The following is a 26,719-nucleotide window of genomic DNA, read 5'->3' on the forward strand; positions in this document are numbered from 1 at the left end:
GCCCCTCCCCTAAACCAGCTCTGCCCCAGATTGGACCCCCCACTCCAATCAGGGGCAGGGCCAGCCAGCCAACCACCCATGGCCCCTCCCCACGCCCAGCCCCATCCCCAATCAGCCCCCATCACACTGATCGGCCCGTGGCCCCTCCCCCAAGCCAGCTTCATCCCTAATCATCCCCCCACACCAATTGGGGGTGGAGCTGGCCAGCCAACCTCCCATGCCCCCACCCCCCCCCCCCAGCCGGCCCAGCCCTGATTGGCCCCAATTGGGGTGGGCTGGCCGGCCAACCTCCTGCTGTCTCCTCCTCCTGACAGGCCCAGCCCCGAACTGCACCCCACCTGTGCACAAATTCATGCACTGGGCCTCTAATCTATATAATAAAAGCCTAAGCGACCATTACAGTGGAACGACCAGAACAACTGGTCGCTATAATTCTCACAGAACACCAGGGGGCAGACACTCACTGCAGGAGCCGCCACCTGGTGGTCAGTGCACTCCCCTATGGGGAGCACCGCTCAACCAGAAGCTGGGCTCATGGATGGCAAGTGCAGCTGCCGTGGTGGGAGCCACTCCCAACTCTGTGGCAGCAGGCACAGCGGGCTGGGGTGAGTGCTAGCGGTGCGGCACCCAGCCCCAATTCAGGCTCCTCCCTGGCCGCCTGCTGCTTGGCACACTGCTACATCCCCTGAGGGGTCCCGGACTGTGAGAGGGCACAGGCCAGGCTGAAGGTACCCGCCCCCCAGTGCACAAATTTCATGCATCAGGCCTCTAATCTATAATAATTCTCTAAAACAAGAATAATTAGATTCCAATGTCTCTGGCCTTGTATTAAAAGCTGTCCAAAATTTGGTTCATCTTTACTATCTCTAGACTTCAAACTTCCCTAATATTGATATCTTTGTTAGAAACTTTAAAATTTCCTCAGTGATACTGGTTTCTTAATGTTCTGTAAATAAATCAAATTTGCATCCATCAGCCTAATGTTGCCATTTTCTTAAATGTTCCCCCTCACTTGCAAGTTAAATTCCAACTCTTCCACAAGACTTCCTCCAATTTCTCAGGCCACATTAAGCCCTGCCTTCTCAAAACTCTCTTATAACTTATACCATATATGAATGACATCATATATTGCAAAGGTCAAGTCTGAGGTTAAGGCCCAAAGGGACACTAGGCATACATAATCCTAATGAGTGTCACACTCCTATTGAAATGAGTCTAACTATTCCCATGTGAATATAAGCTCCTAGATGATAGGAACTGTCTGTTTTGTTCACAAAAGTATACTGTCCACAGCAACTAGACAGCATCTGGCACAGAGCGCGCACTCCATATTGGATGGATGAGTGAGTACATGAATGACTGAGCAAATGACTGACTGAATGTACAAAAGAACAATGAGCACAAGACAACAGACTAGAAGGGAGCTGTAAAGCCAGTATACTAGTATAAAGGCAGTTTTAGATACACCAAAATCATGATACGATGATCACAATCCAATGAGATCTTTCTGGTGTATGTACCTACATAGCACAATATATATATGGGATTATTTACCCAGAGATTTTTTGAAGTCTACTTGGATAAGTGATACTGTAGCTCCTTATTTCTTTGACTTATAACATAGATTATGTCAGTGTCCATAGTTTCTTTAACAATTTTATGTTTCCCCCTGGTGGGAGTCAGATCAATGGTATAGTATTTAAAGCCCCTATAGCAAATAAGACCTATCCCTAATGGTAGAAAAAAAATGTTAAATGTATTTTAAATATATTTGAACTGTGAAGGCAGGTCAAGTTCTTATATAATCAATACAATCAATGAAGATCAGGAGAAGAATACAATGTCTTGAGGAAGGAAAAAAAAAAAAAGGAGAGGAAGAAACAGAGAATGAGGTAGAAAAGGAATCAGGAAGACAAGCCTTAGTCATTAGACATACAAGTTCACCTGAACAAGATGAAAGAAATCAAATTACATAATACCTCTGGGCATTTTCAGCTCTAAATAAATAGCCTTAAAATACCCACTTCACTTCCTGAGGTCTTTAGGAGGTGATCTGAAGTGTTAGGAGGATTTGTACACAATATAACACCAGACAAATGTAAGGCATTACGGATATGAGTGATACAGCAATGTCAGTTCCTTCAAAAGGATGTTATTGTGGGATCTGAGAAACTTCTATGTAATTGCATACTTCCCAGTGACTGGAAACTGTGGTCCCAAGGAGGAAGCTATTTTTATTCTCATTTCTAAATATCCCTTTCAAAAGTACAGCCACTTTCTAGGTTAGTGTTGTAGCAAATAACAAAATTTAATGATTAATGAATATAAAAATAAACTAATATCCTTGCAACATTACATAATAGCTTGAGTATTTCTATAATTCCTATAATGAACTATAATAAACTCTGCCTTCTAAAAAGGTAAACTAACAGGAACAACCAAACATATGATCTTTATAGCACATATTTTAAAGCTAGTCAATTTGTAGAGAATGTGATCATCTTAAAATAGACAAAAATAAAAATGGCTCACATTAATTACTTACTATGTGCTAGGCACTCTGAGATTTTAATGTATTAACTTATTTAATCTTCATAAAAACCCTAGATTTGAGGGGTACTGAGATATAAAGTGGTAAAATCAGAAGAATTCCCAGGTCATGCTGCTATTAAAGCAGCAGGCATTATATTTCCTCATGCAACCAGATATCTGTTTAAGAGAGGGAAGAAAATGTTACAAATCATTGCAAAAAAAAAAAAAAAAAAAAACTTGGAAAAGGGCCAAATTAAAAGTTACACTCACTAAGAACAATTAAGAAATAATCATTAGAATGTATTTACAGAGCATTCAAGATTTGAGATGCTGTCATGATGAGTTTGAGAAAAAAGAAAAATACATGTTAATTTCACATTGATTTTTGCAGTTACCTTGAATTTTTAAAATTCTGAGCCAATCATTCTAATGGTGTTCAACTGCCCTAAGTGCTCTTCATTTGAACAGAATGAAAGGACCTATTTTTAAAGAGTCAGGAGGAGAGCTATGACACAGTAAATATAACACTGTCACACTTTTTGCCACCTCTCAACTGAACTATGTCACAACCACCAATGCATTTATCACCAAGATATTAAAAAAAAAAAAAATCACTGTCAAAGTCAATCACGTCACATCTACTGGGGAGGTAAACGCTCTAAGAAACACACCATCACCCCACCACCAACTCTGTCCAAAAAAAGTATTAAGCTGGTATAAGATTTAGTTCTCAATTTCTTTTCACTAACAGTTCTCCTTCATGAAAAAGAGTTTGGGCCTTTGTATTAAGAGCAATAAATAAATATGCTCACTTTTCTAAGTAATGTTCCCCCTCCAAAAAAAAAAAAAATCAAAAAAGATGAAAAAGAAAAACGCAAAGCACCCTTATATTACAAGCTGAATTTCAACCGAAGATATATTTTTACAGCCGCTATGAACTTCTAGAGCTGGTTATTCTTGGAAACCATCTGGTGATTACTTGGGCTTCCTTTACGGGAGAATTGTTACCAAAGTTTACTTTGTATGAATCTTTTGAATGAATATGATGTCCAGAGAGTAGTTATAGTACTAAGTGTATACTTGAATTCACTTTCAAAATTCTAGGGTAAAGGAGATCCTACTAAAACGCAGGGTTGAAAATACCTATTGAGTGAGCTCATTAGTACTCTGATAAAATATAGAGCAGGAAAACAGAATAAAGATCGTGTGCTCTCAGGGTTACTCCAGGCAAAGTACACCTGTCTAGGTTTACTCCACTGTAAAAAGGAGAGATTAATATTCTCAACAGAGAATACAAAATCCAGATAAAAATGAATGTGAAAACACTTTGTGATTCATACTATTGTACATATATTACCCTAAACTTGATCTTTTTGGAGTGCCTGTATGACTGAATACACATTGGGTGTATAAACTAAGTCACCAGATAGAGTCAGCAAAATACTGCCTATGGGCCAAATCTGGTGCCTAAATGTGTGTTTAGATAAAGCGTCACTAGAACACATCTATGCCCATGTGTTCTCAGCAAGCCAGCATATTGAACAGGTGTCTCGGAGTCCACCTGGCCTACAAAGCAGAAAGCATTTACTATCTAGCCTTCTGAGATGGAAGACAAAGTATGGTAAGTTCTCACAGTCAAGATTCCTGTTTAATACCTGATATTTCTTTTAGGTTTTTTGTTTTTGTTTCTTTTTTTTTCTTTTAAGTTTTTTTTTTTTTTAATTTTCTTAAAGAGAAGGACAAATTCATTTTGGTATTTAAGGAAGGCATGCTATTTTTCTTGCATAAGGAGAAGGATCACAGTCAATTTCTAATGATATGCCTAAAATGATAGCACAGCTAATGTAAAAATGACTTAATCCACTATTTTGGTTTGCACAGCTATTTCATTAAGAATTAGAAAGTATGCCCAGCTGGCATGGCTCAGTGGTTGAGTGTCAACCTATGAACCAGGAGGTCACAGTTTAATTCCTGGTGGAGCACATGCCCTGGTTGCTCAATCCCCAGTGTGGGGCATGCAGGAGGCAACCGATCAATGACTCTATCTCATCATTGATGTGCCTATCTCTCTCTTTCTTCCTCTCTGAAATCAATAAAAGCATGTTTAAAAAAAATAATTACAAAGTATGATTAACTTCTGAGAGAATCCATTTCAGATAATCAAGTGTTAATAGTATTTAAGTTTAAAAGATAATGAAAAAGACAACTTCAAACCATGATACAAGGATATCATATGGAGGTATTTTAAAACAAATTAAAAAAAAACAACAACAACAGAGTCTCGAAGGTGAAACAGAACATACAGCCCAATTCAGTTAGCAGCAAATAGGTAGTTCTCAAAATAACAACAAAACAACCTATTATTTTAAGTACCCTGGGACCTGATCTTTTGTTCCTTAGAATGAATGAAGGAAGAACTTAATGTCTGTATACTCAATCCATCTCTCCAACCAGATTATGTCAAAGACACAGAAAGTTAGGATTTTACTCCCAACAAAGATTAGTAGTAAAATTACTTTAAGAAATAGAATGATATAATTAGATTCTTGAAGCATCCACAAGAAACTCCCATATTAGGAAAAATAACCCCTGGGGAGGTTAAATGACTTGTCCACAATGACATAACTAGTGGCAGAAACCGTGTGAACCCAGGGCTCCTGATTAGGACTGCAGAATGTATGTCATTATACCATACAGCCACACTTTTCACAGCATGTTCCCTTTATCTCAGAAATCACAGTTTCTCTCAGAAACATTTCTCAGAGGCTTTTGTGTAATTAAACTAGAAAAAAGGCTACCAGCTGCACGCAAAGGTGTAGGTTCAAGCAACCTTTATATAAATCTGACGTAAATCAGAAAATGTCTTAATGGCATATTAAATTTTTATAAAACCGTTCTGCCACAATTAACTTTATGTTATTGCTCTTTTAAAATTGCTTAGAAGTGAATTTGCCTCTTAGGAAGCAAGCGGGGGTATATGTTAGGATAGCCATTACTTTAAAAGGATAAAGAAATACCTCACATTCAGTCCCTTCTTTAAATGTTTATGTCTAAAAAGGTTTCTTTTTTTGTAAGGTAATAGAATGAAAATTGAAATTGGGCTTAACTTAGATTTTTACAAGCACCTTTACACTTTGATAAAACTTCTGGTCAAAGCGAAAAACAAGTCAATTAAATGTATTTAAATACAGCTAAGTATTTCTGCATGTATAAGACATTATGACACAGCACTGAGAGGCAAATACATGGGAAAAAATAAGAGGCCCCCAGGTTCCTATTTACACTGTAACCACTATTACTCCTTCAAGAATCAAGGGCTGCACAGACCAAGCACAGCCAAGGAAGCAATCAAATACTGATGTCAGAGTCTTACTCCAGAAAAGCTAATTGATATAAGTGCCTACAATTTATCATAGTTTTGAAAACCAAAATAAGGATCTAGGCATTCTGATCGAAACATAAGGATACCCTAATTACCCAACTCCACTACCAATTTGTTAGACAGTAAACAGGACAGGCCAGAATATAAACACCACCAGTGGAAATACTCACAGTTCTCAGGAAGAGTTGGACCAGTTTTGCTGACCCACATGGCTCGACGTCAAAACTGTTCTCCACAGATCTTGTTAAACTAGTAACCACAGTAAACCAGTAACCTCCTTTATCCTTAATTTAAAAATATGGAATTACTAGAGGCCCAGCGCACAAAATCGTGCACGAGTAGGGTCCCTAGGCTTAGCCCATGATCAGGGCCATGTCCGATGCCCCACAATGCTCCGGGATGCTTGCTGCCCCGTGAAGCTCTGTGGCACTAGCCTCCACCACCCAGGGACGCTCCTCGAAGCTCCCCACCCCGCAATGCTCCCCGACACTCGCAACGCTCACCTCCACCACCCCGCGACTCTCTGCGACACTCTCTTCAGCCACCCTGCAAAGCTCCACGATGCTTGCCTCCGCCGCCTGGCTACGCTCAACGCTCACCTCCCCCGCGACACTCCGTGATGCCTGCCACCCTGCGATGCACCTTGATGCTCCCTGCCCCACGATTCTCCGAAAAGCTCGCGGCTGCCACCCTGAAATGCGCGCCGCAGCTTGCTGCTGGACGCTCACTGTCTCTTGTCGCTCACCGCCCTCCGCTGCTCAACAGTCCCCAGTCCCACCCCACCGCCTTGGTTCCCCATTCGCCATGCTGCAATCACAGCCTGTGGGGCGGGGTGGAGGGGACGGAGAGGTGGTCACTGCCCCTCATGGCAACTGGTCGAGCGGTCATTCCGGTCGTTACGCTTATGGTCCTGGCCTTTTATTATATAGGATGATCACGGTAATAGTTGCAAAAACTCAGTAAACATACACTGGAAACCGATAAACTATACACTTAAAATGGATCAACTTTAAATGTGAATTATATCTCAATAAAACTGTTAAATATAAACACAAAAACCTGACCTAAATGAATAAGAAGCATTTATAACCTTAATTTATTCTACTTACTGTAAACATTCCTATATTTCCCTTCGAAAATACTAAACCTTTCTTACGAAATGCTGCCAGGTTAGGGGTGTTACATAATACAGAGCTTATGCACCCTATCACCTTTGAATAATTTTTTAAAGGTCAGAATCACATCTGGTCGTGAGTTTTAGATATTAACCAGTGACTTTGTAGCCCTTTTTTATAATAAACAGAGGAAAGCTCAGATTCCAAAAACAGTCTTTACAATCCACATTAAACAAGACCTGACGTCCTGAGCAGTTTAGGACAGTCACACAGGCACTCCTTGGCATCAAAACATTGCTTTACGTTCTGAATCATTTTATATTTTTAATAAAATTTGCAGGAAATTTTTTTTTTCTGTTTGTCTGTTGTTTTAATATATATTTTATTGATTTCAGAGAGGAAGGGAGAGGGAGATAGAAATGTCAATGATGAGAGAGAATCATCGATCAGCTGCCTCCTGCACACCCCACACTGGTGATCAAGCCTGCAACCTGGGCCTGTGCCCTGACCGGGATTTGAACCCTGACCTTCTGGTTCATAGGTGGACACTCAACCACTGATTCACGCTGGCTGAGCAGAAAATACAGTTTTTATCCAAATTGTAACCAATGTAGCACAGACTCATTCTTTCCTTTATAAAGTCGTTAGGAATAAACTGCCAGTCAAGGACACAGAAGTTAATGTGTTTGATTAGCAATGATGCAGCAATATGAAATTCAGAGCCAAGCCAAATGCTTCAATGTGAAATGACTCCAGATAACTCTTTTTTTGCATACTTCTGAGAAACACTGTGCATTTCGGAGGACACAGAAGTCAAAAGGAACTTTAGAAGATCTAACCCAGTTCAGCTTCAAAGAACACATCTACAATGCATCTCTTTTAAGTCTGTTCATTGTAGGGCAAAGTCATAGTGGGCATGGTATGCCCTTGCAGGCCAATGTGATGTTGATGGTTAAACTTGGAATGCCAAGATTTCCATGCCTGTTCTGGGACAGGGGGTTGCAAAAGAAAAAGGGTTTCCAGTCCTTGATCTTAAGGAGATTTCTAAACCAACTACTGTACACACATCTATCAGTACCACTCATTTAATACTTTAACAAATCAGGCCACTTTTTACTGGAAGGAACTCAACTGGGAGACAGTGATCTGCACTAGAAAGAATCACTAGATTTACAATTAGCATTGCCTTTGAAATCCAGTCTTACTGCACCTTGATGGGTTCAGAGGTGTTCACTCAACCTGTTGTAAAACGGGGTGCAAATAATAACCCCACATGACTACTGTGACCGTTAAGTTAGAAAATAAATGTAAATTCCAAAAGAGCATAAATTTTGTTTGTTTGTTTTCAATATTTTATCCTCAACATCTTAGAATAGTGTCTCATATCTAGAAAACACTCAGTACCTACTTATCAAATTTTTTTTTTTAAAAAAAGGAAAGCATCTAGTACATTTCTTATCACATGATAGGCATCAGAAACCAAATGAAATACACAAGCACAAAGTGGTTTAAAATAAAAAAAATAAACAAACAAAACAAAAACTCCAGGGTGAGCTGAACTATTTAGATGCCACTCCTTTTCTGTCCCTCTCTCAGACGCTTCCATAACCAGGCTAAATTAAGTGGATGGACTCCTGTGCTTCTCTGGAACTTCATATGAGATTCTCTTCCCACTTAGTGCAGAGACGATTATTGAATACATGCTCTGTGCTTCCTAAGGGCTGGGAAAATACATTATCCATCTGTGTATTTCTAGCACCCATAAAACCCGCTGTTGCATGTGGGAGTGCAGATTATTTGTATTTAAAGCTATTGCAGGTAAATATCATTGGTCCCAAGGCCAAGTAGTATGAGAAAATGGTTGTTTCTTTCATACATTATTTGGATCTTCCAGTGGAGCTCAGCTTGTATAAAAAAGAGTATAATGGGAAGACCATACATGAGCATTACAGTTAGACACTAGGAATGAGATCCCTTTTCCACTATGTACTATCTGTGAATCCTTGGGCATGCTATTTTACTTCCATAAACTTCAATTTCCATATCTGTAAATGAGGTTAATAATACCTACTCTCACAGAATGGGACAAAATAATGCACAGAAGACACTTCGCTAGCACACAGTAAGCCTGGCTAAATGGTGATTGTTATCATTATTACCACCAGCTCTGTGTATATGCAGATGAAGGCTAATGAATTCAAATGGGTTATTTCTCTTCCTTTTTAAACAATAAGGAAGTCAGCACAGCCTAGGAGAAGATTACACTGCAGAGTGCAAGAGAATCAGAGTACAAATTATCCTGTCCAAGCACCAGAAACTTTAGGCCGCTGCTGTGACAACTTCAATTCAGCCCATTTTCTCACTTGGCCAGCCCATTTTTCAATTGGCACCTCCACATTTTCTCCTTTCTTGCTATTTTATCTCTGAAATACATTCATTTTTGGAGTCATTCTCACTTTTGACATTAGGATTTGAATATTCACCCCCCAGTGAGAAACACATTCCAGGAGTTAAGAGGGACAGGGAGAGAGGCTCTATGCCCAGCTGATGTGTCTAAGGCTAATGCCTAAAATTCCCCTCACCCCCCAGTTGGGTGCCTTGCCAAGTGAGAAGCGGGTTAAGTGGAACTGCTTCACTATTTATTAATTCTCCACTCTTAGACCAGGCTCAGGCTCAGCAGCTTTAAAGAGAACACCCCTCCATTCAAGGGAACCTATCTGAAACAGTAATACAGTGTCAGTAAAGGAAAGTAACCAAAATAGGAAGAAAAGTACAGTGATGTCAGTCTCTCCGGGTTAAGCTTCTGACAGCCAGAAAAGTAAATATTCCATTTGAATGGGAGCTTAAATCAAGCTGGGGTCCTAGGATGACAAAAGGCAAACACACTAATTCTGCAATTGAAGCGAATTGTGGGTAGGAAGGGGAGGCAAGAAAAGGAGGGGCCTGAAATAAAGGAAACAACCACAACAAAACAAAACCAACAATGCCATTTCAAAAAGCACCCTGGAATTATTAACATAGCAATAGAGAATCTTATGAAGGTCAGAGTCTTAAGTAATGATGAACTTGAGGGATGGGTACATGGAGGTAAATTACTAGTCTCCAGTCTTAACTGGCAGATGAAAATTATTTCCATAGTAACAAAATTTTTCATAAATTAAAGAAGGGAAGCAAAATTAAAGGAGGGTTTATAAAATCATTAGACCTAGAGGAAGAGACTCTACCCTCGACTAATCCAGTGCCTAATTTCTGTGGGCCTCCAGTTCTGTTAAAAGAGAAGAGGTAGTATGTAGACAATTTCTAATATCCTTCTCCAGCTACAAAAGTTTGTTTTTATGAAAATTTTATGTTTGATAGTACCATATGAGAGTATCAGATTCTCAATGTTCACAAGTGGTTCCCAAACCTAGCTTATTCATTAAATCACAGGGATTTAATCCTGCTCCCTCTCCACCGGTCTGCACTCAATGCCTCAGAGGGAAGGAGGGGCAGGGCTGTGTGGAGGTGGGCAAAGGAGGTGGTGGGGGGAGAGGGGTAATGGGGACATCTGTAAGGGTGTCAATAATAAAAATTAAGTAAAAATAAAAAATAAAAATTGCCGAAACTGGTTTGGCTCAGTGGATAGAGCGTCGGCCTGCGGACTCAAGGGTCCCAGGTTCGATTCCGGTCAGGGGCATGTACCTTGGTTGCAGGCACATCCCCAGTGGGGAGTATGCAAGAGGCAGCTGATTGATGTTTCTCTCATTGATGTTTCTAACTATCTCTCTCCCTTCCTCTCTGTAAAAAAAATCAATAAAATATATATTTTAAAAAATAAAAAAAATAAAAATAAAAATTAATGAAAAGTAAGCAGACCAAAAGATTCTTATTCAGTAGCTTACAGTTTTGTGCTACAATCTCTGGTTTAAACTACTTTTTCCATGGCAGGCTAATAATCAACCACATTTGGAATATTCCAAGGAAACTCATGATTAATCCTAAAATCTTTAACAATCACCCTCTCCCAACCCACCCCATGTGTCATCTATCAAATAAATCAAAACTTTAAATATTGAATTTTCTGAAATCAAAACCAGTTTTACATATGGTTGTCTCTGCTAGCCAAAGTTTAAGATTTACATTTCTGTAAAAACAATTTGGTCTAAATGCAATTCAAGTATCCAAAATATTTTATAAAATTTTTGGTAGCCTGAAAATAGTATTACTTTAAAAAACAAGATTTCTTTTTGCCTTCTATTCTCTCCCTAGGAGGTGGGGAAATAAACTAAACCATTGAACCACTATAAAAGCCAGCCTCACCGTTTTTCTCTGCAGAGGTTTGTTATAACAGATATTCTGGAATCAGCTGCAAAGATATTGCTCGCAAGGGAGGGGGAGGAAGGGGAAAGAAGAGATTAACATTCACCTAAAGGTGATAACAGTGCTTCTTTCTCCAAAAAATAAAAAATGAGACTTGCATGCAGTAAGATATTGGCAGCTACTGAACTAATCTTCCTTACTATAAACCTGGCTAAAAGGAAATATATAGGAAACAGGGTGGTGGGGGGAGGAGAGCAGGAAAGCCAGTCTCCCCTCCATCTTCAGATATATAAGCAACAGCACCATCCTGAGCCCAGAGTGGAAAAAATCAGGCTATGAAAATCTGAGATGATGGCAAGGTATTGGCAAATGAAGAAAAATATACACATAATTGTGTTCAATCAATTAAACAAAGGATAAATGATCGAATCGTGTGTTTGGAAGAATTATTCTTGAAAAGGATTTTTCTTCAACATTCTTTGAATTGCCAGCATTGGTGAACCACCATATAACAAAGACTCCAGTTTTTGTTGCTTGACATTTCACCCTGCATCCCATTAGAAAAGCCACAGCCACACTGAGTGCTGTGTACAATGACAAAAAGTGCACTACTACCCGAAGGCTGTGGAAACACATTAGAATGATGATGACTGTGGTGATATCTACTGTAGGAAAAGAATTTGGCTAAAAAGTGAACATTCCTATATTCATATCTAACAACTACCCTAAAGGCAAACATTATATTCCCATTTTACAGACCATGTGACCGAGGCTCCAACATGCTTAGTGATTTGCCTAAGGTCACATGCTTAGAAAATGATTTAAATCGAATTCTGCAGGCTGCAGTCCTATGACCTTTCTACAAGAGTCTTAACTTGTAACTATGCGTGAAAAAAATTAGCCAAACACCAAATGATTATTTAAAATAAACATTGTTGTTTTCACAGTATTAGATATATTTAATATTTTACCTCACTATGTCATGAGATCTTAAGAAGAAAGAAACTACACTGAATAGAATACATCAACTGGCAACATTCTGACTGAATCCTAAATTTAGGATAAATAAAAATTCTATGTAATTTGAATAATTTGGAGTTTTCCATTACATAAAAGTTATGAAATACACCCAAATCATTCATGTATAATCTAGCTATAATTTGAATAAGTTATATAAGCTTGTATTCATGCATCCTGATCTGATGGGACATGTAACACACACACCTTTTATAGGGAGAGGGATTAAGATAATGCTAACAGGTATAACTCAAAATTCATAAATTAAAATATTAAGGTTTTCCTCTTTAGTTTTTAAATATATAAAATTTCATTATTTTTAAATATGTTTTTATTGATTTTAGAGAGAGAAGGGAAGAGAGATGGAGAGAGGAAGAGAGAGGAAAAGAGTGCAACATCAACCAGATCAGCTGCTTTCTGTATGCTCCCTATTGGGGATCAAGCCTGCAACCTGGGCATGTGCCCTGACCAGGAGTGGAACTGACAATCTCTTGGTGCAACTGAGCCACAGCAGCCAACAAAATTTCATTATTTTTAAACACAATTGATATTGAAGCTGATGAACTCTATTAACTGTACTTGATATTTTAATGGAATAGCAATATTTTAATGGAAATTCTACATATATTTTCCATTTCTTTACTTACTAAAAATGAAGTCATTTATTTGTGTTTAAATGTCCTTTATTTTCCTCATGTTGTCTCTGCTATTTTCTTTGAATCTTACATTAATTCTAAGAAAAGTGACAATCATATGCCCAAATGCAGGCATTACAGATTCCCCCATCATAGCAAAGAGAAATATTACACTCTTTGCATTTTATTTGACTTCCTGAAAATAAATGAATAAACATGTGGAGAAAGAAAGTGTCCTTTGGAATGAAAACACTGCCTTCACTAATCAAGGCCATAATTACTGGAGAAACATATAATAAATTCGGAATTCATGCTATTTCACTTGATGCTGGAGTTATAATCAGACCAACAGAGCATACAGGAGCCATCTGGGTGCTGCAGAGCTGTAAGGACAAACCCAGAGGGCAAGGGCACGTCGACCTTCCTGGCTCCAAGTCATCTCAGACTTTGGCATTCGGACTTCTCTTTTGATTTGTTATTAACCTTTTTGAAGAAAGAAATACTATGATCAATAGGTATGACACTTGATGTTTAAAGGGAAAATAAACATCACACCATGCGACCTTATCACTGCAACACATTTCATTCAGATTTTAACTATCAATAAATTTGATTTAATACTCAGTTTTATCTACCCTACCTCCTGGTTTATTCTTGTCTTTTAAGGAATCCCTAATGCACTCATGGAATATGGCTTTCTATCGCTTAAATTTCATTTGAAAAATCAACACTAAATTTACATTTTTATTATTCCAGGTATTTAGACAGGAATCTGACTTCCGGCAAGGACACTGAATTTCAAATTCGTGCAAACCACGTCATTTCGTTTTCTGGGAAACTGACAGTACCAGTTGAAAATGAGTAATCTGATAATCACAAGATCCTCCTCAGTTAGTTTGATTCCTCTGAGGCAGGTTATCGAAAATTGAGCCGAGTGATGTAATACACATCACAGACTGTTAAGAGAACAGCATAGATGATTTCAATGAGACTCATTATTTATTCATCACAATTTGTGTGTCATTTTCACTGACGGTATAGTGATTAACTGGTTGAAGTTCAGTGCTGACAGAGTATTTTATTCTGTACTGTAAAAAAGGGCCCTTTTCAATCATTGTTGTCTTCCTGTAGAAATGAGTGCAAAACAAAGAGGGATTCTGTACTTGTGGCCGTTCAGGGTAATACTGGAACGCTGTGCAGCAATGCTGGGAGAGCAGACACAGGAGAAAGCCCTTAAAGACTCCCTGTTTTTCTCATTAGGAGTGTATAGTAATATGCCAGATATTATAGAGCAACAAGTAAAATCATACTAGTCTTCAGAAAACAAATGTTTATTTTAATGCTACAGAACAAGATAAACACTGATCGGAGAGACCCTCACTGAATTAGTTATAACACCCACTCCTGAGTCTGATTCTTAATCTCATCACCAAAGGGACCCTTCCTTGGGTTTAGGAGAAGGACAGGGAAAAAGTCCCCCCAAGTGGCAAGAAGGTGCTAGTCTGCACATCCCCAAGCTTCTCCCAAGGACCATTTGAAGTGCAAGCCCACTTAAAATCCACACATTGTCTCCAAACATTATTAGAGATTATGTTTATAATTATAACAATTAACATATCTTAAAAGGCCCCTACACTGTTGTACACACTAGCTATCTCAATGTACCTACCTCCACACCAGCTATCTCAATGTACCTACCTCTACACCAGCTATCTCAGTGTACCTCCACACCAGCTATCTCAATGTACCTCCACACCAGCTATCTCAATGTACCTACCCCCACACCAGCTATCTCAATGTACCTACCTCTACACCAGCTATCTCAGTGTACCTCCACACCAGCTATCTCAATGTACCTACCTCCACACCAGCTATCTCAATGTACCTACCTCCACACTAGCTATCTCAATGTACCTCTCTAAATTCCTGCACTCTCTGTCTGCCAAAACAACAGCTCAGTGGTCTCCAGGAACTTCCTGAGTTCCCCTCTGCACAATGCACATGCTCTACCCACCCCTTTTCCTCCCCTCTCCAAATATAATTGCCTATATTCCAACTATCCTTCGGGGCCCTGCACAAAGGTCTCTGCTCCAGAAGTCCCTTCCCTGATGCCCTGGCCTGAAGTAACCTCCCCTTCATCTAAACTCCCCTAGCACTCCCAGTGCCGCACTACAACCCTCACTACTTTCCAGCTTGAATTTCAGTTCCATGGTTACAGGCACTGTTCTCAACTTCCTTCTACTCTCCAATGTCTTTAAGGACAGAATTTTGTCAATTCATCTTTGAATCCCCACATTGCCAAACACAGAGCCTTGCACAAAAATGAAAATGATGATTTGTGAGACTAGATTGCTGTTCCAAGGACTAACACTCTAATGCGAGCATCACCAAAGCCTGTGAGGCTACCCAAATTTAAATTACTCGATTCGAGTACAGAATCCTCTTAAATTAGCTCAGCAAAGAAGCCAACCTGCAGGAATAAAATACCTTATTAATCTTTGACTTTTCCACTGTAAAGTATTTTTGAAACTCGACTTTATTTGTGGTATTATCTGGTTAGCAGTGCTGGCAGCTGCTCAAAGTTTTAAAGGACTATAGGTCATGAATATTAAATGCTACAACTAATTTACTGGGAGGAAATCCAAATTCATTTGTAAGTGCATGACAAATAGCCCCAGTTTCAATATTGCTAGGAACTACTGTGATCAGAATCAGACTATCTTGCTCTAACTGGATTCTCAAAAAGTCAGGTGTAAGGCAAATAAAGGGAAAGAAAATCAGAAGAAAATAGGAACAGGACTTGAAGTGTAGCACAGATGTTGATTGAAAAAAATCAGAAACAGAAATACATATCACATTTCACTCAGTGCAATAGACATGAGGGTCACATCTTGAGTAAAATCATAACCCACCCTAGAAAAGGGACAAAGCCTTAAATGATAACAGATTCTGCCAATCCCATCCCCAGCAGGTAATCAAATAAAAAGGCACATGTGGATTCAATGTGTAAATACCTGCAGGCTATTCAACTGGCTTTCAGGCTGTTTTGTAAATGGGGAGTCACACAAAATGTCAGCTGTACAGAAGTACCATGTTTAATCTCTTCGGTGTTCAAATAGTGACAAACCAAAAACCTTCAACAGAACATTAACTCCCACCCTCAGAAACCATTCTGAAAATAAAACCTTGTAAACTGTTTGGAAATATGGGGTTGTTGGCTAGTTTAGGGTTGATCACTGCATTCTGATGTGAGAATAAAGATAATAAAGATTAAACTTCACTCACCATAAGCTACCTCCATCATTCACACCATGCTCAGTATTAAAATTTAAAAAGCATATTTATAATGAACAAGATATACTAACAAACAAAATAGAAAAAGACTCATAGATACAGAGAACAGACTGACAGTTGGTAGAGGGGAGGGATTAGGTAGCTGGGTGAAAAAGGTGAAGGGATTAAGCAAAGGAAAAAACTCATAGACACAGACAAAAGTTTGGTAATTACCAAAGGGAAAGATGGTGGGGGGAGGTAGAAGAAGGTAAAGGAAGAATAAATTATAATGGAAGGATACTTGACTTGGGGTGGTGAACACACAGTACAATATACAGGTGATGTACTATAGAATTGTATATCTGAAACATATAAAATTTTATCAACCTGCAGGAGTTGTAACCTCAATAAATTCAAGAAAAAAGAAAAATAAATAAATAAAAAAGCATATTTAGAGAAACTGTTAAAAGATCAAAATAAAAGCGCTTCATTTTTCCAAATTATCTTAGGCTATTATTAGAATTGCTTACACTGACTTTCAGATTTCCTTTAATTTTTTTTATTTTCCACCTGTAACTGAATAAGTGATTATGAGGCTAATAAGGGAGGAAAAAGATGTTTCCACATTAAAACAGTTAACAGATGTTAAATAAGCACAGAAAATGGCCACTAGACAAGCAACGACTGATGTTGGGTAAGTAAGAAAAACGTTGCTTTTACTGATTTTATTACCCATGTACCTCCTGGGGCCATGAGAGACTTGTAAAAAATTTTGTGGGCAGATAAAAGTCTAACATTTATTTGCAAAGCTAGTTTAAGTATATTTCAAGGGTCTTCCCTACCCCCACCCTTACTTTTTGACCATATAAAACTAAATAAGTGAAAGTCATCAAAAGAAGGCAAAAAACAATCACTTGGTGAGACTTGGTCAAGAAAACGTATTTTTCAACATTTTTCTGACATGCATTTCTACCAACCCCACCTGCCAGACCTCATTAACCAGGAATGAACTCCTCATCATATAAAGGAAAGAGCACAGAATTTCACTTGAACATATCAAGCACATATTTTTAAAAGATAAATCTTAAACAAGTATAAATTCATTAATGTACTAGAACCTACTATGTGCCAGACAGTGTGCTACATTCCAAGGATAATGTAGGAAACATTCTGAAGCTAAGAAGTAGGAATATTTTTAAATTTTGTGTACTATGTTATGAACACTAATTTTGTTCATACATATTTCGGAAGATTTTATATTTAGTGTTGTTTTTACAAATCTTATTTCATGTCATATTCAACCATATTATTTCATAAATCATATGACTTCCAATAAGCATTTAAAATTAAATGTTAATTTTTAGCATATTCAGAACAGTACCTGACAGATATAAACACGGTGTTTATTAAATACTAAATAAAATATCTACAATATATCAGGCACTTACTATTTTTCACATATTTTATTGAAGAAAATTATAAATTTCACATGGGCTTTGCAGAACTGCAAAAAACCTTATATATTGCCCTAACTGGATAGCTCAGTTGGTTAGATCATTGTCCCTGATATGCCAAGGTTGTAGGTTTGATCCCTGGTCAGGACACATACAAGAAACAACCAATGAATACATAAATAACTGGAACAACAAATCTCTCTCTCTCTCTCTCTCTCTCTCTCTCTCTCCTGCCCTTCCTCTCCCTCTAAAATCAAATAAAAATTTTTTTTTAGAAAACCTTATGTATAATATAGACATGCATATCATTTGCATGAGCCTTATAAATAAAAAATGACAGCCAAAAACTCTGGTCAAATTCAGCCATCCCAAGGATTTTTGTCTGGCCCAATAATAACCAACATTAAAAAAACAGAAGATGTCATAGAAAAAAATCGAGATGTCTATCTTCTCAGAAAAATCTTAAAGTCTACCAAACCAAAACCTTTATTTACTTATTTATTTCTTTTTACTGCAGTGACGGGATGGAGTACTAGTTGTAGAGCAGCACCTTCTGCCTGGCCCTGCTACACATTTGAGTTTGGGGACCAGGATCTGATAAGAGGTACAGAACCGAATCCACGGTGAAGAAAGAAGCTGAGGGTGATTGCTATGAGAAAAATAATACTGACAAAACTGAAAAACTGCGAATCTTGCTCCTCTGGTTCTAATAAACTCAAGCTTTCAGAGGACCTCCATTTTTAGATCTAGAGTGTTGACTGGTTCTCTAATTTGCATAATAGAGTTAAACATTTGTACACTAGAGTTTTCTGTTTATATATGTGTTACATTTTTATGAGGCAGAAAAGTTTATTCATCTGGCAAACCCATGATAACTATGTTGCAGAGTTAATTGGTAAGATATTTAGGATAATTATTCTTTCAAGGTTTAAAAGAACCTTCTAAAGTTTTAATCCACTTCCTTCAGTCTCTTCCTACTCACCCAGGCATTTAAAATCTATATATATATATTTTAAAAGAATATGGAATTTTCTATAACTTCCATATGTAATCTATGCCAGCATTTATAAGCCCCAGAGTCATGAGATTCTAAATGAAAGTTTGTGCTTAAATGTGCATGATTTGGCTTCGCTAGATCTCTAATTCACTTGCTTTCAAACCACTATACATTTAAAGACAACTAGACAGTGACATCAGAGGAATGGCAGTGTGAGAGATCCCCTCGGCCTCCCCCCTTGATGTTTCAACAATTTGAACAGCTATAGTTCAACAAAGTCTTCCCTGCTCAATGCACAAACACACCTGAGAGAACTGAGCACTGAGAAATCTAAAGGTAGGCAAGTGGGAATGAACCAGGGAGGTGAGAAGGGAAAAGGGTTGAGCTGAGCCACCTGTAGCCAGGAGCTCAAGGTGGGGCTCAGCCCAGAGAGGGGAAGAATCCGGTTTTGGCACTCCCTTCAGTCAGGAGGAGCAAAGAGACTCGGGGGACATTCCTGCAGGAGTTGGCATTAGGAGCTACCGCTGAACCAGTTGTCTGGTGGTTGGCACCCAGACAGAGAAACCAAAGTCGAGGAGCCTGGCTGCCCCTTCACCTCCTAAAGCTTGCTTCCTTCACCCTTGGTTGCAGAGCACATTATCTGCAAATCTGAGAATAATATTACAGAATCACTTTTCCCCAGAGCAAAAGGCCCACTCTGTGAATGGTCTCAGGATCAGGGCATGAAAAGAATTCCACAGAGGTCCGAGGTCACAATTGCCGGAGGGCAAAGCAACTTAGAAGGTGGACAGGTTACCCCAGTCCACCCTCCCCCCACAGGTCATGGCTATACTGACAGCAGTGTCTGGCGGTGGCGGACAGCACTGAGATTTCACAAATTTGAAGCCCCACGGCCCACCACGTTTGTTCACTGGCAGGGTTGGTTCCCTAGGACTGGGGTGACCAGATCACAGGGGAGGCACCCACCTCCCATTTTCCATCACCCCAGGGATCTAAAAAGCCAAAGAACAAGAGCTAAAAAAAAAAAAAAATCTTGATTCAGCGCCACCTACTGGAAGATAATAGGCCTTCTTTGTATCAATCTACTAGAGAAGTGCCACTCATACATATATGCCTAGACAGAGGAAGGAATCCATCAAACACCAGGAATAACCAAGGTAGTGAGGCAGCTAAGAAAGAAAATAAAAATCTCCAGAAAATAAACTGAAAGACAAGGAAATATGTGATTTAAAGACAAAGAATTCAAGATTGAGAGATTACTATCTAGGCCTCAGTTATGTTCAGCTCCAGGCCCAGAAAAGCAGGCAAACCAGAAGTAGTAACATCATGGCTGACATCAGGGCCAAATGCACTGATCAACAACCCCACCCTAGCACCAACAAATCAACAGAGACCACGACCTTGACCATGACCCTAACTCCCTTGGTCATTATAATTAATTATTTTTTTCCTCTATACACTCCAACCACTAGAAGTCTTTGGGAAGCCAGGTCTTCGAGCATTTGCTCACTTGTATCTCTGGGGCTAGGCCACTTCCTAAAAATAAACCTTTAATTTCCCTGCTGCAAACTACGGTTTGATTTTATGGGGCTTTGATGCTCACAGGCAAATGGACCCCTTTGGTCTGGCAACAATGGTAAGTGGAAATTCTTTATAAGACACCACAGTGTTGCATAGATTTCAAGGCAAGGCCTTGAAACACCCAGAGTCTGCATCTTCAAATAGGTCTTGTTGGAAAACAAAATTCTGAGTAAATTTGAAGATCAAACTGGCTTCATTGAATGATTCATGAATCAAGCAACATCCCACCACGGTAACAGAAAGGAGCTCCAAAGACCTGTACAAAATGGAAGGCTTCTTGCAGGCAAAAGGCAAAAAAGATAAGGAAAGAGTGGGGTTACCTCATCCTATTCTGGGGGATAGAAACAGTCTACAAGGCAGATTACCTCTACAGCGCTAACCAGGTCATTCCAGATTGACTGAAGTTCACATTTTTGAGAGAGGCTGAAATTGCAATTAAGTCTTGAATTGCAGCTTAGAAGGTGGGCTTAGCTGAGGTGGGCTTAGCACAGGTGACTCCACTCTGAACCTTTTCTTTAACAGCCCCAACCTCCATGGGATAAGAACCATGATTTAAACTTATTCTATTTATTTATATATCAAAGAAAAACAAGAAAGCTTGCTATTGTTAATGACATGGTTTTAAAGGAAAAGAAAAAGATTACTCTCCCTATTCTCCATAAAAAAATAATTAAAACTGATTTGAAATTAAGAGCTTGACTCTCAAACCAGATGTTGTTTGCTTTTCTTTTAAGGTTTTAGCATTTAATTGAAATCACAAAAGAACTTCATTAAGCCCTTGATACTTGAGTTCTAACTGAAAAGGTTAAGCTTCCCTGCAGAGAAGCATAGCAGTTAATTGCTTGCCTACTAAAAAAAAAAAAAATAGCCATTTTTTTAAAAGTACAGTCAAACCTTGGTTTTCCAACGTCTCCCATTTTGAACCATTCGCTTCTCAACTAGACAATCCTTTCATACTGATACCTGTATGATCAGTCTCAAACCTTTTAGGTAACAAAGGAGTGAATGTGTGTGTATCAGTCAGTTTACCGCTAAACATCATGTTGTTAGCACCTCAGGGAATAGTGCTGTGAATATTCTCGTGTTTTTTGCTTTTGTTGCTGCTTATTATTACTAAATTTTCATTTTTTACTGTACATTTCATGTCCTTTTTGTCATTAAAGTGTTCATTTATAGCTTAACCCTTTGCACTCGCTTGCTTTTTTCGATTCCTTTATTCTACTGCTAACCGTGTCAAGTCACACTTGACATCCGAGTGCAAAGGGTTAAAACGTAGTACATTAGACATGTACAGTATATATGAAAGGTTAAAACAGGGAATCATTTGGGGGTCTGGGATGGATTAATTCAATTCACATAATTTCTAATGGGAAAAATGATTCTGTTTTCGAACAGCATCTGGAACAAATTAAGTTTGAGAACCGAGGTTCCACTGTAAATGTCTCTGTTTCTATTTCCTTCCATTTTTTAATTTAATTTCTTCCCAATTCAATTTCAAGCAAAATAGGGAATTGAGGAGGGAAAAGTTAGTCAATACTAGAAAACTTGACACACCTTTCTCAGGGTAAATATCCAAATCTGTAATTCCTGGCTTAAGTGTCAAAGAAGCAGCAGGAGCTGGCCTACACCATGGCCGAGGTTTGCAAGCCCTGGCCACATGGAGTCTGGATACTTAAAGCCAAAACAAGGGAGTTTATTGCGAGTGAGTGAGGATGGGGCAATAGGTAGAAGGCACTTTCTCAAGAGGCTCCAGTTTACCCAGTGCCTCCCATGAACACTCTAGCAGCAGACTGTTCAGATCACTTTAAGGGTATGGGATCCCTAAGTGCTTCTTTGACCTTCCAACAACTTGGCATTTGAAACAAATATTAAGCCCAGAAGCAAAGGCCTTAATTGGCCTCAGGGCAAATCTTATAATAACCACTTTCTGTTTTGACTCTTTTATTCCCATACACTACAAAAAGGAAAAGGTGAATACAATTCATTGTTTAAGAATCTGAGTTCTTAGCACACTACAGAGAAGGGTTCTTTTCCATAGTCAACTCAGGAAACTAATATTAACAAGGCGAAGGATTTCCCCTGGAGAGTCTAGTATCTAGCTCTATTACCAGCTGTGATATATTTACAAATACACATTATGTATAGGAGGCAATGTATAGGATTAGAGAGTTGGAGCAGAATTAAGGAATGAATAAAAATAAATTCATTCTAAAGATGCATAATCTTTACAAGGCAAAACTATCCTTCTACACCTCCTTTGAAATCATGAAAGTAAGTAAAGAAATCTGAGAAATCAGTGACTGAAACCCAGGTTAGCAGGGAAAGGTCAGAAAGGACACTTCCCCTTACTGAAGATCAAAAAGTTACTTATGTTAAATTCTCTTTGAAAAGGAACACATTTGCCTTTTCAATGGTAAAAATAGGACCAAGCAAGAGATTACTCAGAAGTCCAACGCGTGGGCACCAACAATCACTCACTTTGTAAATGGTAGGCAGGATCTGTTTCATTTTCAGCCTGTGAAAGACGAAGACGTCGTAAACCGCTGAGACTGCGAGAACAGTCACTCCTTGTTCCTTCCACAGCATGCTGCATCCCGCACACAGTCCTGTCCCCAGGAACCAGCCCCACGTCCTGGCGGAGTAGCCTCTGGTAGAGCAGTGTTTAATGTAGCAGAGCAAGGAGAGGAGGAAGAAGAGACTGGCCCCGACATCGGCCCGGCCCACGATCCCTGCCACTGCCTCCGTGTGGATGGGGTGCGAGGCGAACATCAAGCCCGCCATGAAGGTCCAGTATCCGTCCCCAAGGAGTAGCTTGGAGAAGCTTGTGAAGAGACCAGTGACTGCCGCATGCAGGAGGATATTGACAAGATGGTAGCTCCAGGGATTCAGCCCTCCGATGGCATGGTTCAGGCGAAAAGAAAGCGTGCAGAGTGGCCGGTAGGACTTGTGGCTGCCACTGTGGGTTAGGAGAGTCCCCCAGAAATCATTGTAGAAAATGTGCGTCCATGGCGTTTCTGGGAGAAGGTCCTGATTAGTCTTGATAGCACGGCTAAAAAACAAAATGTTTAAAAAAAAATCAAATGAAAAATACAGGAAAAAAAAATTAGGTGATATTGATAAGATATTATCTTCCTCCCTAGCCTTGTCATGAAACTTTATGCTGGAATGCCAGGAATGCATAATTAATGCAAATGAGCTTTCCATATAGATTGAATTGAGACCCTCCCCTTATTTCTTGCTAGCACCACAATTAGGATTGTATTTCTTTGCCTCAAAAGCTTTCTTCCTTGTTTGAATACAAGTATGTTTGAAGAATAAATGCAGAGGTTCTATCATTGATTTAAGCCTTAATGCAGAGGTTGCTAAACAAGTGTCTTAAACATCACTTGGCGCCGAAAGCGGTTTGGCTCAGTGGATAGAGCATCGGCCTGCGGACTCAAAGGTCCCGGGTTCGATTCCAGTCAAGGGCATGTACCTTGGTTGCGGGCACATCCCCAGTAGGGGGTGTGCAAGAGGCAGCTGATGGATGTTTCTAACTCTCTATCCCTCTCTCTTCCTCTCTGTAAAAAAATCAATAAAATATATTTTTTAAAAAATCAGTTGGCATACTGACTAAAAATGCAGAGTCTAGGCCCCAGGTTGATGTGAAGCCTGAGAATATGCATCTTTAAAAGCACAGCCCCAGCTGATACTGGTGCAGGAGATACACTAAGAGCAAGAACTAGCCCCCCCCCCCCCCAAGGGAAATAAATTTTAAATAGAATATCTGTGCTCGGAGCAATGCTTCTCAAACATACATATCATCTGGGAATCTTGTTAACAGGCAGGTTCCATATTTCTAACAAATCCCCAAGTAAAACTGACTCCGCTGGTCTGTGGACTCCACTTTGAGTAGCAAGGACCTATACAGCTGGAGAGATGAGTAAGAATGGCTTTCCATCTACCCAAATATTGCCCTTCTTCCTACACTCCAGTAAACTTCAGCCTTTCCCCCTTCTGAGCTCTCACAAGACTTAGTGTCATCTACACCAGATGCCACAATGATGCACTTCCATGTCTCTTGCTTTTGAGGACTAGTAACTTCAAGGAGGAATGACCTAGTATTCGCTGAGCACTTCCTATCTGCCAAGCATTCTGCTGGTCTTGGCTGTATCTTCTTGGTTAGTTCTTAGAATAACTGATGAGAGAGATATAATTATGTGCATCTCTCAAATGAACAAATTGTGATTGAGAAAGTTAAATTAATAAAGATCCAAATTCACACAAATCAGAAATAACAAGGTCAAGTTTCATGGCCCATGCTCTTTCCATATGATGGGCTTCTCAAAATATAATCCACAAACCACAAGGAGTATGTGAGAAAATACACAAACCGTGTAAAACTCTTAATGGCTATATTGGTTTTAACATATATTTGAAACAAATTTTAATTATCACATCAAAGCTGGATTTCATAGATATCTAATCAAAATTAAGCTGTTAAACATTAAAAAGTCCATGTAAACACAGATATGAAGGAATCAACAGTTCTGGTGTACGTGGATAAGGTACAACTGTGGAAGGCAGCACATAAATGACTCCGTTTGGAGGATTCCTGCTCTATGGCATTACACCTGCCAGAGAATAGGGTGGCATCTGGAGTCTTCTGTATCTCCAGTGCAGCTATCCCAGTACTTACAGAACACGAGAGAGGCACATGAGTCAGAAGAAAGCAGGAATGAGACACTCAAGTAGAAAACTCTTTCCTACTCTGATGTCAGGCCTTTTTAAGGGGATGTGAGCATATGCGTAGCTAAAGAATATATGGTGGGCGGCCACTCTGAAGACCTTTACCTCTAGCCACTCCACCAGTTCTGCCTTTCATTGTGAGGCAGCCATGATTAAAGGAATTTCCGTATGAATTTTACCAAAAATCAGGTTGCAAAAGCCTTGGATTAAGGAGAAATGCCCCTGAGTCCCAGCTCTGTAATTTACTGAGTGACTTTGAAAACAAGAGTATGGAACAGATTAAAAACTCATCCTAGGCTTGTAATGGAAATAGTAGAGTTAGTATCCCATTTGAGATCAATGGCTGGTCAATGCTGGTTTTCAAAAGCTTCTCTAAACGGCCTCCCAATTAACCTCACTGAGCTTCAATTTCTGTAATCATAATGGTTTTACCTTGAAGTCATTTAACAAACACTTGTAATTGTCCATTTGCCTTCTACGCAGAGAAGCAGAGAACACTGCGTTGCAGATACACCAGTGTTCTGGAGACCTAGAACAAATGCCATCTCAGTCCTGCTAGTGGCTGCTGTTACTCTACGAAGACTGGGGTAAAATTTAGAAAAAGTCCCTTATTATAGTCTGCTTGACCCACAACCTCTGAACTTGGGTACATCTGGGGGTAAAATTAAAACAGACTGCCCTAGCTGGTTTGGTTCAGTGAATAGAGCGTCAGCCTGTGGACTGAAGGGTCCCAGGTTCAATTCCAGTCAAAGGCACATGCCCAGGTTGCGGGCTCAATCCCCAGTAGGGGGCATGCAGGAGGCAGCTAATCAATGATTCTCTCTCATCATTTTTATTTCTATCTCTCTCTCTCCTTCTCCCATACTCTAAAATCAATAAAAATATATTTTAAAAAATAATAAAAAATAAAACAGACTGATCAGTAGATGATAATTTATCTACTCTCTGTGAAACGCCATACTACTGTTTTTATATCTACTAGTTGGCTTTTCTAGATGCTCAATAAAAAGGCAGAAGGTCTGTTAAAATCATGTCTTAAAAAATACTCAATGTTTTAGGGATAGTTGTTTCTCCATGTCTATTTCCAGCCTTTTCCCATACTCTTAGACCTTCTGTTTTTAATGGTATATGATCCCTAGAAAAAAGATTTCATTTACTACCTTCCATTGCTGCTAAAGATGATCATGCGACTAATTTTTGGCCAGAGGAGCATAAGCAGAGTTTTATGTACTACTTGCAAAACGTGACCTTAAAAGGGGAAAAAAAGCTTCACATTCTTTGCCGCCACCACTACCTCCTTCCTGCTGGAACACAGATGCAATAGCTGGGGGTCTAGCAGCCATCTTGGCCCATGAAGTGTCCTTAGGAATAGAAATCATGCCCAGCACAGCAATAAGACTGAAGGAAATTGAGTTCCTGTTCCAGTAGAACACCAACCCTGGGCACCTACCTCCCCATTGCATGAGCGTGAGAAATAAACTGCTATATTGTTTAAACTGTGATATTTTGGGTGTTAGCTAGCGGCAGCTGAACCTAGCTGTAAGTGAAATCCTTTGTTCACAGAAGTGCGAGTGTCCCATGTCCCGCGTGGTTCAGGGTTCAGGTTCGGGCTCTGGAGGAGGCCACGCGCAAAAGACAAGAAATACTAATTTGGAAATTGGGGGACAGGCGGAAGCCCAAGGAAGGACCCCACTTTGCTCTGGCCT

General features: G+C 39.4%; 1 protein-coding gene across 2 annotated transcripts in view; it reads right to left on the reverse strand.

The window, feature by feature from the left end:
- TMTC2 (transmembrane O-mannosyltransferase targeting cadherins 2) overlaps nt 1-26,719 on the reverse strand; it is a 415,782-nt gene that overhangs the window by 232,832 nt on the left and 156,231 nt on the right. For both annotated transcript variants that reach the window (XM_008143796.3, XM_054718817.1), the window contains exon 2: nt 22,764-23,334. In XM_008143796.3, coding sequence (XP_008142018.1) covers nt 22,764-23,334 — 571 coding nt within the window. The remainder of the gene's footprint in view (nt 1-22,763; nt 23,335-26,719) is intronic.

Source organism: Eptesicus fuscus, chromosome 7, assembly GCF_027574615.1.
Source record: "Eptesicus fuscus isolate TK198812 chromosome 7, DD_ASM_mEF_20220401, whole genome shotgun sequence".
NCBI classification, from domain to species: Eukaryota; Metazoa; Chordata; class Mammalia; order Chiroptera; family Vespertilionidae; genus Eptesicus; species Eptesicus fuscus.